A 16176-nucleotide genomic window follows, 5' to 3' on the forward strand; every position below is an offset into this window, starting at 1 on the left:
CCCAACATGAAGTATCAGATTTGACATGAATCGCGCGGAAATAATCAGTGAAGCGATATTTCACTCAATTCGCGAGTTTCTCCACAAAGAACGAACTTCTTATTCTTATACATAGTGAATCAACGTTTCATATTGACTCAAAATATATTGAAATAAATACCTAAATATATCAGAAATATAGAAAACAAACTTCAAGCGCGCCAAACGACGTGAAAGAACCCATGACACTAGGAGAGCAAAAGTTGCCAAACCTTGGATTTCAGCATGTAGATACAGAAAATAATAAATATTCTGCTTGTTATAAATTCGACTATAGGAAAAATATTGGATTCCAAATATTCAAATTTGCATATTTAATCGGAAATCACTGGAATAGATATATTTAATTCAATATAATATACATTCAGAACGATATATTAAAATTGTGGATTTGAAAATACATATATCACAATCCGACAACGTAATGTAACCATGTCGGGAACATGTAAAAATTGCTTATAATCCCTCTATCTATGTTTATTACTCTATGGGAAGAAACTTGAATTCGATGTTTGGATAACTAAATTTGACATTTCATGAATTGTAATTGATTGTTAGTTATGATTGTTGAAAAATTCATAAAACATAAAAATTTTCAATTACAGATAATTGATTAGAATTCATGAAATATCAAATTTAGTTATCGAAATATCGAACTTTCCGGAAGTCACAGACTACCCCCACACAGTTGAAAATTGCAAGTAGTATTCTGTTTTCGGTATAACCGGAAGTTGTAGAGAAGTGAAAATATTTTAGGGAGAAAGATCATTGTCTCAAACCCCAACATGAAATTCTGAGCACAAAATTATGATAAGTTTTCCATAAATGTCTAATAGGCCATCGCAGTGAATCACCCTGTATATTGTATTTTGGGCAAATTGTGTACGTACTTACTTTTAAACAGTCAACTAAGACATCAGTTTAAAAAAACAATTATCAACCTAAAACTTGTCGAAGAAATACTCAATACAATTTCCCATCTCTTCACCTCAAAATCAAATCAAACTCCATCCGAACCTCAAAAAATCCCACAAACTATACCCAAAGGACCAAAAATCCAGCACGTTTATAACCCACAGAGACTCACAGCACAATCAACGACAATCATCCTGAATGACTCCGTTGAATTAAGCCAGAACCATGTGCATCTATAATAAACATTATGCACATCAACGTTAGGAATTTTCCCCAATCGTGTTAACGTTATTCCGAATCCATTTTGGCGAATCGGGTGGTCGGATTCGAAGAGAGGGGTAACAGATTCCGACACTTACCTGATCTTATAAGTCCACTGGCGTACATCGGCGAAATTTCATACCTGTGATTCGCCGTGACAAATAACGCGCGTTTCCGATCATACAAATATCGTTCGAATCCGCTCTCGAGCAAACCAAAGTGTGCCTTGGTACGCATCAGATCACCAACGCCAACTTGATCTAAAAATTTTTTTTTTTATCGTGATTTCCTATATCTTGTCATGATCGTTTTACTCGGTATAATCCTGGTTCTGAGGGTGGATTGCAGGTCTTTCATCCAGGGTTATCCAAGGGTGCATCCCGGGTACATCATCAGGAGCGATTCCATCGGCAAGATCAAAGAGGAGTACGATGCTTATATTGACTTGAAGGTGAGTCGATCTTCTTGAAAAACGCCGCTGTGTTCTTTAAGATTGTGCTGACCACTTGTCGAATTTCTATTCGATAATTTCTAGCAATATTGTCTCGTTGTATTCCTAACGTAATATAAATATTTGAATTATGTTCCACTTATAAATAAAACAATACGTTAAAGTTGCAAAATTCAAAGTTTGTGTGTACCAAATTTGATCGTTTCACGGTATGGCATTTTCCATTATTATTAAAAATGTAAGACATGATGATTTTATTGTAAAACTACAAAGTTAAAGGAAAAGCGCTGACCTAGCTTTTGAGCGCTCGTTCATTCCTTCACAGAACGGTATAAACAATATGTTAAATGTCATTTATTTCATAATAAACCAATAAAATGTCATTAAGATTGTCGTCGGTTGATTCATATTTACCTACACTAGTACACTCACATGCAAAAAAAATTAACAAGTTGATATTTGGTAAAATTTCAGGTCTCATAGTTTTTTATTTTTTTTGTTCGAATTTCGAAATTTTATCAGTGAAGTGTAGATAAAATTATCAATTTCAACTTGCATATTTCACTCAGGGTCAATTAGAAATTTGTTGTCAAACCCCCTTTTTTGAAACATCCTGTGGAATAATTTCGTGGTAAAATTTTTACTTATTTTTATTAGGAACTATTTCTTTTCTATATTCTATTTTTTGGTTCATGGCTTTGAGTGCACTAATTCATTTTTAAGAGAAATATGAATTTTGTCATCATCGGTTTACTTTTAGAAATAAGATTTTCCTAATTGATAGTATGAATCTACGTATGCAGGCAGTGAGAAGAGCTAGAGATGGTAATATAAAATATTAATCTGAATTAGATGCAAAAAATACGTTTCTTCAGGTTTTTTGAGTTGCTGCTGCTTTGGTTTGTTTCGAAGTTTGATTTTTATTTGAATTGATTAAGTTTGCACAAATAAACTTTGCAATAATTGATTATCATTAAAACTGAACAATATATTGTTGCCTTCTCATTGCTCATAAACAGAGCAGTCGAATTGATATTATGGCACAAGGAGAAAGCCATCTCATCTCAAAATTGGGTAAAATGTAGATTTGAGTTAAAAATGAACTAGTTCACTTAGTGGCATGATACCAAAAACAAAATGTTGAAAAGGGATGTTCCTCAACAAAAATCATCAGTTTGGAAATTTTGAACATGAAATGATCCCACAGGATGTTTAAGAATTAGATTTTAACAACAGATCTCTAATCTAATAACTAATATCCAGCATTCAACCAGAGAGTGAATATGCAAGTTGAAATTAATAATTTTATCTATAGTTTACAAAAAAAATTTCGAAAATTGAACTGAAAATAAGAAACTGTGAGACTTCAAATTTCACCAAATATCAACTCGTTGCGTTTTTTTGTGGTCTCCAAGGGTACAGTAGAACGAACGGGCGCTCAACACCTCCTGAATCTATGCTGGTGCTTTCCTCGATACTCTGCACACATCTTCTTTGATACTGATGATACGATCCATATGAAATTTTGCGTCAAGCTTGAAATTAATATCCATTTGCTTTTCACCTATAAAATCTCAACTCAGTGGAATCTGTTGTCTTTGAAATATTAAGTTCTAATGACGCTATCAGCACAAAATTTCACAAAAACCTTGAAATTATCATTCCAAATTCACACGCAGATCCTCATCCTGATTGAATCGGTTATGACAGATATATTGGGTATTTCTTCTACAATATTCTTTTTGAGTTTTCTATGATTCTGATGAAGTGGCCAGTTGGAAATTGGTATTTTATATTAACACTCAATATCTGGTGTCAATGAAATATTGAGTGATTTTTCTTGGGAATTCTCTTATTTTGGTTACGCGATCACACAAAATTTCGTACGAAGCTTGAAATAGCTGTTTTTCATCTTAATATAAATTTTAATGACGATAGGATGTGCAGCTTTAAAAATAACAGAAAAACAACATTTTAAACGACCATATTCATGAAACTCCTAGTCGAATTATGCCCGTCAACAAACTCAACTATGACATTCAACATCCGAACCTACCCTGCAAATTTAAAGTTTCTAGGTATTTTTACCTGGGAGTTATCATGTTTACGGTCTCAAATCCCAAAAACTTGAAATTTTCAGGTTAGGTTCGAATCCGAAAGCTGCGATTCCTTAGTGGACAAATTTGTATCGAAATTGAGGGTTCCACTAATGTAGCCGTTCAAAATTATGTATTGAGAATCATGCAAAATAAAAATTTCGAATTCCACACTAACATGAAATTTGCAAAATATTGAAAAAAAACAAATCCAACCGAAATTTCGCGTTTAGGACCTATATAATCCCAATTTTAAACACGATGCAAAATTTTGCATGGATCGCATTACCAGCACCATACAAAATTCAAAAAGAAATTCAGTTTGTTCATGTAAAATAATCATTCGAATGTTCTCACCGAATTTCAGGAGAATCGATCTATTATCATAAACCAACACAACAATGACATCGTGAAAAATCACATCTCATATCAGTTTTTCATACAGTTTTGTGATATTCAAGGGCGCAATAGGCTCATGAAGAAACAAGCATTCAAAATATCTTGACCTCAATCAGTGATTTTTTCGAATTTACATATTTCTTTTTATTTCGGACTGAGTATATTTGGTCAGTTAAAAGTGAGTACATGTGATTTCTAGCGAAAAACATTCAATTTTGTGAAACAACACGCATGGGCAAATTTTTCCTCAAGGTAAATATTTTCTGGAATAGAAACCACTATCGAATCATTTCTCCCCTTTGCACTGCAATCACAACCCTGGAATTGAAAAAAGGAAGAGGAATCTTGCGATAGATAGACATTTTCTGAAAATAACCAGATTAATGATCATTTTCTTTTGGATGATTTATACAAACTTGATCAAAGAAAGAACTTATTCCACCTCCCGTGAAACTTTCATTTTGGAATGTATTTAATTCAAGATAAAAATTAAAAAAACCGTCATATAGAGACATACAGAGTACAGCATACATAAAATTCGATTTAAAATTGTTTACTATATCGCTTTAATCTTGAATACTAATACATTTCAATTTCAAAGACCAAAAATAAAGAACCGAAACATCAATTTCTAAAAAGTTTTATGACATGCAATAGCGAATTGAAGATATTATTTTATTCACTATTTATGATAATATTGAAAGAACTATCATAAATAATTTGGCAATTAAAAATTCTCGAAAATTCATTTCATAAACCTTGAGTTCAAAATTCGCAGTGTGATTCATATTATAGGTATTATATTTTTCATTTAAATGTAGATAATAATTGGTGATGTAGGCGCAAATAATATACTATAGTGTTTGATTTACAGTCTTTTCTTCATTTATGCTTTGCAATCTGAATGATATTTCATATTTATACAAACATCAACAACGATTAGAATTATTAGTCTGATATTTTTCCAAATATAATTGATAAGTATATGACAGAATAAATCATTCATAAATCACTCGATAGTGTGAAGTCGTAAATCAATTAATAATATTGTATGCTGTTTTGTAAGTCAGTTTGAACTTTGAATATTCGACAAAGAGTTATTTTTTATCACATTTTTAATTTTGCCTAGTTCGAAATTCGATGTTTCTGATGAATAAGTTATCATTTTTTTTCTTTCAATATTATTTTAAACATCTTAGATCGAAAGGATCAAATTAATATCAAGCAAAACATATCCGTAGTAACACTCAAGAAAAAATTCATTTCACAAACGATAATTAGAGATCCTACCTTCGCTTGCAAACGCTTTGTTTTGGAAATACAGCGGTTCTTATAGTCCTACTGTTTTATGATGTAATTTTATTGAATCATTGCTACAGATCGGAGAAATGAGCACCAAAACTATTAATTAATTCATTCATCACAGATTTTTAAAGGGATTTTAATTATAATTTAGATTTTCTTGAGGATTTCGGGAGATATATTGGAAATTTGTTTTCTAAATCGGTAGCAGATACGACAAAACTGCAAGACACCAAAAGGTGTAGCACTGGATCAAAGTTTCGCACTACCAGTGGTCAAGTAAAAAACGGACACTGTTCCACAAAAAATAACACCCTGTAGATTTGCATTCAAAATTAGCATAACTCATAAATATCTTGTGACGGGAAGGTGCTATGAAAAAATAAAATATGAAAAAAATCAAACTTCACCACCCTTTATCTCGAGAATAAAGATTTTAGAACCCATGTTTATAGGCCTATTTTTCTTGAAATTACCGAAAAATCTATCACTTTCGTTTATACCTCCAATTTGGGAACACTCTATATAGCGTAACTAATATATTACGAAAACTCGATCATTATTTATTTCAATTTTGGGTTCAACAATCCCTCAAACAACTCTCCTAAGCTTCTTGATTAATTTGGGGAATAATGAACATGAATGACGCCAACTCTGGTTTCATTAGAATTTCAGGAAAAAAAGGAGCGAAGGTGTATTGAAGATCTTTGAGATTCAATTCCTTGATTAAAGCTTCAATAGAAACTGAAGCCTGCATCGAGTTACATGATTATGTTATAAATAATTTCAGAGAGATGATCTCGAGAAAATTTGAAGCCATTAACTCAATCATTATAGATAATATGAATATTCATTTCAGAATCTCATATATTCATTTCTGATTTAATCGAATCCTGTTTTTTTAGTGAGGTGATACCTGATTGAATACATAGGTATAAAATATTTTGAAAATTTACAAGACGAAAAAATTGCAAATTTCACTTCTGTCATTTTAAAAACCTCGAAATTTTCGAAGAGAATTTTCGAAAACGTACTTACTATAATCTTTTATTTAGTACAGGTGTTCCAAATTCAATGCACATTCAAAGCACCTCGAGAACCATAAGACTTAAAGAAAAAATCTTCGAGGACCCCCGATCTCTTTTTACTAAATAATAAAATTACAGAAACCAGATCATGTACAATGAGACGAATGAATGGGTCGTCCATTTTTTCTTAAAATTATCTCAGTATTCACAAATGAGCACATATCATAATTTCAGAATACGTGTATTAAGAGGGATTACCACCATGTAGCTTTTCCCATATCAGTCAAACTTTGGTATTCATTCATTTCATTTTGTACCTATTCCAATTTTTATTTTACAGGTAACAACTAAGTATCAATTCGATTAAATATCTATTTTTTAGTTATTGTAGAATCCTTCAAAACCATTTCCAGTTTGAAATTCATCATGTGAAAATGATAGGGCACTGAAATTAAAATTGATTTTTCGAAAATTTCAACGACATACTACCATGAAACTTTCCCAAAAGAAGATGAATCTCAGAATGGGAAAATTTCAATATCATCTCGATAAATTCAGCAAAATAAATAGGTACCTATCTGTCGTTCTTAAAATAAAATGTCTTTTTACGTATCATTCGCTCATACGAAAATGAAATCAATAAAAGTCAATCGGAATAAATCAAATCGTATATTTTATTGCTTTGCATTCGAGAGAGAACGACATCATGAGACAGTTATCTTCTTTGAATGGAAAATTTTCAAATTTCAGATTGATTGTTGACGAACTATTGACTACTTGATTGAAAAAACTGTTGATCTGATGGAATTTACAACTTTTTGGTATGATAATATTTTCTTGATTTCAATTTTGCAATAATGGGTTTTGGTGACTTTTTAATTCTTACCTTTTTTCAATTTTTTTTTCAAATCTACCATGCCGAAGTTGTGAAACTGGTGAGTGGTGTTCAACATGAATCTCATTGGGTTTTTTCGAAAGTCTAGAAGAATATATCTAAACCAGTTCCACTGCAACTAATTAAAAGAGTAATGCACTGGGGTATTCCCAAGATATCTCAACTTTTACATCGAAAGAAACAAACCACATCCTTTGGTCTCATAATTGTTTTTTTTTGCTTTTGCAATCAATTACTGCTATGTCACTCGTAAGAAAATAACGATAAGTAGGTACTTAATTTTATGAAAATTACACACCAATGAATTCTACTGAAAAAAGTGCCTATAGAAGGTGTTTGTATAAAAAGTACCTACCTAATAAAGAAGTTATCAGAACTTTTCATTTCACGCGATTTTACAATTTTTTTTAGGGTTTATTGACTATTCTTTTTCGATATTTTTCTTGTGGGTATTTTCTCTGGTTCTAGTGAGAGGTGAAGCAATCAACATAAGATTTCGAATAGGGCTCGAACTTCATCCCGATTGATCAAGTAGGTACATATAGGGTGTTTTTTTTTCGAGGTATATAACTTTAAGTTGGCATTCCTGTTCAAGATGGCGACTGATTCAACAGCTGTCAAGTGATTTATTCTCAGTTTGGTTTGGCAATTCATCATGAATAGACTCACGCCTGAACAACGCTTGCAAATAGTGCAATTTTATTTCGAAAATAATAGTTCTGTGCGGAATACGTATCGCGCACTACGTCCATTTTATTTTGTTTAGAGATGAAGAGCACTTCTGGTTGAATGGCTACGTCAACAAACAAAACTGCCGCATTTGTAGTGAAGCTAATTCTCAAGTGTATGTCGAAACACCGTTACATCCAGAAAAACTGAGTGTTTGGTGCGCTTTATGGGCTGGTGGAATCATTGGTCCGTACTTCTTCAAAAACGATGATGGCCAGAACGTTACAGTCAATGGTGATCGGTATAGAGTCATGATTACTAACTTTTTCATTCCTGAATTGAACAACCATAATGTCCAGGTGCTGTGGTTCCAACAAGACGGCGCAACATGTCACACAGCTCGTGCCACAATCGATTTATTGAAAGACACGTTTGGTGACTGCCTAATTTCACGTTTTGGACCTGTGAATTGGCCTCCAAGATCTTGTGATTTAACACCGCTAGACTACTTTCTGTGGGGCTATGTAAAGTCATTGGTCTATGCGGATGGGCCACAAACCCTTGACCATTTGGAAGACAACATTCGCCGTGTTATTGCCGATATACGGCCACAAATGTTGGAAAAAGTTATCGAAAATTGAACGTCCAGATGGGACTACATCCGAGCCAGCCGTGGCAGTTATATGCTAGAAATCGTATTTAAAATGTAATGCCACAAGATTATCTTGCGGATAAATAAAATTCATGTCAATCGAATAATCCATCGTTGTTTTATTGCAATTTAAAGGTCTATCGCTCTAAAAAAACACCCTTTAGTTTTGAAATTATCATGAAAATAAATCCTCGAAGGGCCATATTTGTAAAACCCGTAGAATAATTAGAATTAACCTTGACACTCGAAACGGAACCTACCCTTAAAACTAATACCAACATATCAACCTTAAATATATAGATAAATACATAATTCATATTCAATATCCTTGATTTCCCTACCTATATTTCAAATAATAGCAACAGATCAAATTCAAATAAATGATTCTTGATTCATTTACAGAATTATCGATTTATATATCTATTGTCAGATATATTTACTATTTGAAAATTCCTCTGAATGTTCAATATCAATTTGGAAGTACATTATAGCAAAATCCAGATCAACAGTCTTATAAATTGTTAAAAAAAAGACTTATCTAGAACATGACACATAATGAATTCTAGGATAATTTGAAACGAATGTCAAGAGATATTGGGCCATTATGACAATAAACAAGTTACTATGAATTTCTCAACGATGATGCAACGACAGGTCGATATCAACATAAACTACACATTTATATGAAATACAGTATGAAATATGTAATGTATACAGACATATATTACATCTTATTATTGCTGTATTCAGTTCAACTAGATTTGAACTCCTTTATGCTAGAGGTCGCTTATATCATTAGCTATTTTTCTCCTGTGATTCAGTGGAATAGTATGTTCAGAAAATTTTTGTTCCATTGTTGTAGAACGAGTGTTTAACTTGATGAAGGATGATGATTCATCTAAGCTATTAATTTTGGAATATTATCGGAGACTAATATATTATGTACGATAGTTGAAGTCACTACTTTCTTACCCACGAAATCCTTATTTACGTTTAACGCCGTTTCGACATCTATATTGTAATTATCAGGGACAAGTTAATCAAGTAACTCAGTAACTTTTACTTCAACCTTACTGGAATTCTGAGTAGAATGTGGAATACAATAGTGGGTTTCTCGTATTTTTCATTGAAAAATTCATTTCTCTCACTATCGTATAAAATCGGGATCAGAATATCAGGTTCATCCTTATTCTTTAATTTCTATACAATTTGATGAAAAAAAAATCTTAAGAGGTAACACTACCAAGAGGCGGCTCTGGTCAAAACGAAGTTAGAGATCTTTCTTCTTACAAGTCACCGATTTTTACGGGGTTTTTACATATAATTTCTTTAAACAATAATTTATATTGTAAAAAGTGAATATTTTTAATTTGCGAATGAAAAAATGTTTCTAACTTTTCGTTTTTCGCAAAAAAATTTATGAAATGTACTTTGTCGAAAAAAACTGGTTTGAATGGATACCAAAGTTTGACAGATGCTCCTATGTGAATACTGAGAGAATTTTATGAAAAAATGGACGAATCATTTATCGCCCTATGCTAGAAAAATTTGAATGTGAATTTTTTTCAAACAATACAAGATACCAGTACCAAGTACTGAGACGTTGGAACCACTTTCAAAATTGCCTACAGTAGGACGAATAGTGAGTAGATTAACTGAATAATGTCTTTCATGAATTATTCTTGAAATTTTGTCAGTATTTACCAATAAGCTCTGATTTTGAGAACAATTTGACAAATTTTAAGCGTTATTGAAGCGTGTATCCTTCCATGATTATATGGAATAACCAACAAATGAAATGACAAATGTCAAAAATTATACTCACTGTTGCCATTATAATTACCATTTCATAATGTATCATTCCTATTGGAAAACCTTTTGTGTATCCTTTTTTGAATTTGTGATTTATTTCAGGATAATGAAGATGACAGCAACGAATATGACATTCTCTCCGAGGAAGAACGATTCATTTCAAATGGTCACCAGTTTGGCACAGATAGAGATAGAGAGCTGATCCAAACTTACATTTTGGTGAAAACATTAAGACAGAGAAACAAAAGATACTCAAGCTGTAAGTTCAATCGATAAAGAATAATCATTAATCTGAGAGAGTGAGACAATTATGTTGAGTTCTATCAAGTTTATTCTTCAGTTATTGTTTGTTTTTCATGAACAATTGATAAATGCTGAATTCATACAACTATGTAATGAAAATTAACTACATAAATTGAAAAATGACTATATCAAGGTACATGTGAACATGTGGAATACTTCTATCATTGAAGAAATGACAAAATTGATTAATCATTTCATTCCCATCTCCTGTTTTGGATTTCTCCCACTTGGAACAACATTTTGATCATTTCAGCATTTTAATTTTCCGCGCATTCGCCATTTTGTAGTCATTAAAGAAAGTACTGATCTTTTCTTTCATAACCAAACCAAACTTCGGATTATTTATATGACAATTCACGAGATGTCAAATAGTATCAATGGCTGTTTCTTAAAGAGCTTGAAATTTTTAAATGATAATACAATACAGAAATATTGTTGGAATGAATTTTTTGTTATTATAATCAGGTAGACAATTTCATTTATTTTTTGAAAATGATTTTCGGTATTTTATAGGCACGTAAGCTGAGATCCTAAGTAAAGTAAAACAAAGACTAACAAGTTGGGAACGGTGACTTATTGACATTTCGGCGACTTTTTCAAAACTTCGCGTTACAACAACAAAATTATCTTTGGCACGCACATTTTGTCGTCTTGTTGATGGTTTTGAATCGAGAAGAGTAAAATTAGTACGAAAACGATCAATTACTGCAAGAATTGCTTGCACACAAGGCAACTGTTGACCTTGAAATGGTAAAAGAGCTCTATGAACTTCGCGAACAGATTAATTTTTTTCAAAGTAAATTTCCACAACTTGAAGCATAGTTCTGGCGTTGAACGATTCATGATGAATTGCCAAACCTTACTGAACAGAAATTCCAACACAGTTTAATATTCTCAACTATCAAACCATAGACAACAACCATCGAAACTTTGTTATATGTCCGAGAGCATAAGGAGTTGAATGAATTAAAAAATACATTTCGAGCTATGTGTATGAATATTTCAGGTATCTCATTATTAGCATCAAAAAAAAATTTCTAGATAATGAAGAAGAATCAAAAGGATTTATTTATTTCATTTTGAGATGCTACGTATTTCCAAGCTGTGAAAATGGAAAAGAAGCTAGAATTTCCTCTATAAAACGAGCCAGAAAACCGTAAATTATAAACCAAATAACTAAAAATATGGAGATCACAAATAGCCTGCTTATTTCAATTCGCATATTTGATCAGCTCCTTTGAGGCGTACTGTACGTATGTAAATAAATACAAATTAATACACTTCGGTTGATTTATTATTTCCTGGGAAAATGTAGTTAAAGTAATCGATCGTTTAAAGTGATGGCAATGATTCGTATATAGCACTTTGGTCCCACTTTGTTCCCTTTATACTGTAGGTGAAATTAAACTAAGTAATCATTTTAACTTCTAAAAAAAGCGCACACTCGAATTATTGAAAATGAATTAATAATTATTTTTGAAGGGTATGATACCCCATCAGCGAAGATACAACGTTGTGTAGTGTATCGTTCCATTTTTAGTAATGGCGTAGTTTTCACTCCTCAAATGTCAAAAGATGACTGCTTCAAAAGTGGCAGCAGCCCAGAAAGCGGGCTATTCAAATTAATCCTCTTATTTGAAAACCCTATATTTATTGCCGAACTTCGAAAAATGAGGTTTTGAGTTCAGAAAACTCACTCTCAATGTAATACTTTGCACTCACCATGTAAAAACACTTCGCACAGATCACCTTTCCTCCTTCTTTTCGATGTTCTGCTCGAATTTTCTATGATTCTGATAACGATTCCGATACGAAAGTTGTTATTATGTGAATATGTTGTCACTAAAATTTTACTATTTTTAACAAACTCCACCATTTGAGATCCAAATCTACCATGAAAATTCAAAGTTTCCGGAGTTTGTTGTTCGAATATACCTACTATTTCTCTTAATGATGAATGTCATACAACACCAAAAGTGTAGTTTGTAAAATGAGCAAAAAAATATTCACCACACCACGTGAGGTTTAGAGGTCATTGCACCCATTGGCCGAATATCGCCTTGCAAAGGTTGTAATCTCAATTTGAACATGCCCAACTACTAGATCATGGAAAAATACAACGATATCAGTACACACATAAAACTTTAAAGGACCTATACAACTGAATGAATTCAGGTGAAATAGAAATACAAGGAATTTAAAATTTCTCCATCGATCATTCTGTGGTCTTGACAGCCTCTGAATTGCAGATTATAAAAGGTCTATAATCGCAAGGTGAATATTGCATGTACATTGCCCAACCAACGCTAAGTACAGCTGGATTTGTTTTAGTTTTATCAACATTTCTCAGAATCGTAGGTCGTAGAATTGTTTATGAGTTTCGAGAAACAATAAAAATGAGAGATTTTTCAGTTATCATGGAAATTTCAAATCGTTATTCATTTTGTACCCTCTTTCGCGCTTGTTCCAGAGTAATAACAGGATTTCAGTTGAACCATAAGTGTGTAATTATCAAATTTTCAGCACTGAATTGTCTCATTTCACTATTAATTAATGATCAAAATCTGTTGAATGTTATTACCATAAGAAATTTAGTTTTCTCAATAATTGAAGAAATACCCATCCATTCGATATGAAATTGAGAAATCAGTTGCATAATATTGAAAAGAATGTTCATAACAAATTTCAAGCTGATAACATCATCAAAACCATAGATATTTCAAGAAGAATATTGGAAAAGAAATGCCCAATATTTCTATGATTACAGATGCGATAAGGTTGAGATAGAGATAGAGAGATAGAATAATTCAACTTAAATTTGGCATAGATATTCAAATTCAAAGTTCTCATCATGTGATATCCTAATTTTGAATGCAAATTTACAGGGTGATATTTTTTCTGGAAGAGTTCCCTGTTCTTTCATTCAGAATTGTTTTTTTTTTTTGTGAACCTCTGGTAGTTTATAAAAACGTGGAAGGAACTCTGGTCCAGTACTTCACTTTCTGGTTTTGTAGTTTTATCGCATCTGTTATCGATTGCGAGAAAAAAATTCAAACAGATCCCTAGTAATCCTCAAGAAAATCCAACTTATCATAAAAATCCAGTCAATAAGCTGTGATGAATAAATTAATTATAAGTTTTGGTGTTTATCTACCCAATCTGTATCAAAGATTAATTAAAACTCGATAAACTGGTATAGGTATCACAAAAAGGGACTACAAGAAACACGCTGTATATCTCGAAAACAAAGTATTTGCGGGCCCATGTAACTGGTTAAAACTTCATTATCCAACCTCTTTTTCTCGCATTACAGATATGAGTAAACGTAGTCGTCAACAAATTTTTTTTTCAATTACCCCCCTCCAAGAAAAAAAAGATCTAAACTTTTGCATTGTGCTACCTCCATTAGGAGAGTATTTATTATCTTGCGTCATACGATAGCATCTCCGACGTAGGTATTGTGGAATCTACTTCTTCTACATTTTCGTCAATTTAATTCTTATTTTCATTTGCGAATGAGATTTTTTTTGTTATTGAGCTCTTCGTTTATTCATTCGCAATTTTTTAGCACAAATCCATCTGAAAAGAATTACCTCATTTAAACGCTCAATAAAGCTTCCCTAATCCAAAACTACAAATTCCTAAGGAGGCCATAATATAGAAATATAAATAAAATGAAAACAAACCCGATTGATTGTAGGTTGATGATTGAAAGCATAATTGTCTGTCAGTTCTCTATTCGGTTATCCATTCTTGCCGGACTAAAAATAACTCAATATTGAACATCTGTTTCAGATCTCACGCTTTGTCATTTCAAAATCTGCAACATGGGAAAGAAAAGGAGGACGAGGTTCGTCCATGGTATGGAAAGCTCCCGTGAAAATAGAATATAAGATGTGATTATTGTAGACGATTATGATCCCCTTTGTAATATGTTTTCATTAAATCGCACTAATGTATAATAGGTCAGTTATATTAGTTTTCATTACAAATATATGCATATTTATTGTTATCTATGTATAAGTAAAATTATATAGGTTTTTCATTCTTGAATTGACTTTCATTGACTATTTGAAGATTTCATTAAATGAAATGATCGATAATCCAAACTTGGCTCTTGAGTCTGATTGACCTGTCAAGTTCAATGTTAAATATAAATAATTTTTCTGCCGAATTTCAGATTTTTTTTCTTTTTTACTTTGTTTAAAAAAGTTGATTGAATTAACTGGTTAGAATTTATCTAGGTTAATTTCATAACTAGGGATTCATCAACCCAAATAGCTTGATATTTCAACCAACCACTTAACTTGAAAATCAAACTCGTGAAAACATACGTGAGCTTGACTTGATTTTAGATATTTATTGCTTGACTTGATATCAGACTACTTGATATTACTTGAGCTTGATATGCACGCGTCGCACGGCATATATTTCTGCAATCTAGTGCGCATTTAGAGTAAATAAAGGGATTCCTCAAGCGCCGAGAGACTGAAGCATTCGCCAGTGTGACTTTATTAGTAATTTTCTCACATTTCTATGAAATCTATTGGTAGATTTTGGTAGTTTCAGAAATATCTTACCATATTGGTCGAGGATTTTTTATCAACGCTGCATCTTCAGCGTTTAAAGACAATTTTCCAGAGCTGCTCTTACAGTCACAAAAACCCGCACAAATCTAAAAGATGCCTCATGTGTCTTAGAGCCTGGATGGAAAATTATGAAATCGAACAAAGCCTGGTGATTTCTCAATATTAAGAAACTATATATTTTTTTTATTTTGTTATGATTTATATAATGATTTAATTTATGTTTTCATTCAAAAGAAGTCGATATTTACCTACGATTCTTTTATACAATAAGTTTAATAAATAAAAGTATTTTTTGCAAGGGTCTTTCTCATTTCATCATTTTTATTGATATGACACTATACATAATATAAAACTGCTAAAAATCAAGTAGCTTGATGAATAAATACTTGACTTGACTCGAGATTGAAAAACTACAACTTGACTCGAGCTTGACTTGAAATCAAGTAAAGCTCAAGCCAAGTAGCTTGAAAATCAAGCCAAACCGTGAATCCCTATTCATAACGCAACTGAGTTGCTCGAAGCAAATTTTCGCTAAAATTCAATCACTCGTGGTATAATGATAGTGTATTTATTGAAAACGAATGAAATCTTTTTTTTTTTTAATTTGATTACCTTGTTGTCTCAATATTCAGGTTTAATTAGATTTATTGAGTATTGAAATATGAAAGTTCGAGAAATAACTTGTTCCCTTCAGTTTTTTCTCCTTTATTTAGACATCCTTTCAAATTCAAGGAATTTTGGTATACAGGGTGTTTTTTTCGGGTT

The 16176-nt window shown here is 32.0% G+C and overlaps 1 protein-coding gene across 1 annotated transcript; it reads left to right on the forward strand.

Moving 5' to 3' along the window:
* Nucleotides 1–1325: 1325 nt before the first annotated feature.
* Nucleotides 1326–14875, forward strand: LOC123672064. Its single transcript, XM_045606039.1, has 3 exons — nucleotides 1326–1666; nucleotides 10622–10778; nucleotides 14618–14875. Exons 1-3 carry the CDS (start codon nucleotides 1517–1519, stop codon nucleotides 14713–14715), a joined length of 405 nt encoding a protein of 134 aa, XP_045461995.1. The 5' UTR covers nucleotides 1326–1516; the 3' UTR covers nucleotides 14716–14875.
* The last annotated feature ends 1301 nt before the right edge of the window (nucleotides 14876–16176 follow it).

Source organism: Harmonia axyridis, chromosome 2 (assembly GCF_914767665.1).
Source record: "Harmonia axyridis chromosome 2, icHarAxyr1.1, whole genome shotgun sequence".
In the NCBI taxonomy this organism is placed as follows: Eukaryota; Metazoa; Arthropoda; class Insecta; order Coleoptera; family Coccinellidae; genus Harmonia; species Harmonia axyridis.

Bases quoted from the DNA above. Each gene is read 5' to 3' on its own strand.
- LOC123672064 (XM_045606039.1), top strand. From the start codon at position 1,517: ATGATCGTTTTACTCGGTATAATCCTGGTTCTGAGGGTGGATTGCAGG. The intron at 1,667-10,621 runs GTGAGTCGATCT...GATTTATTTCAG, and splicing joins ATGCTTATATTGACTTGAAG to GATAATGAAGATGACAGCAA. The intron at 10,779-14,617 runs GTAAGTTCAATC...CATCTGTTTCAG, and splicing joins AAACAAAAGATACTCAAGCT to ATCTCACGCTTTGTCATTTC.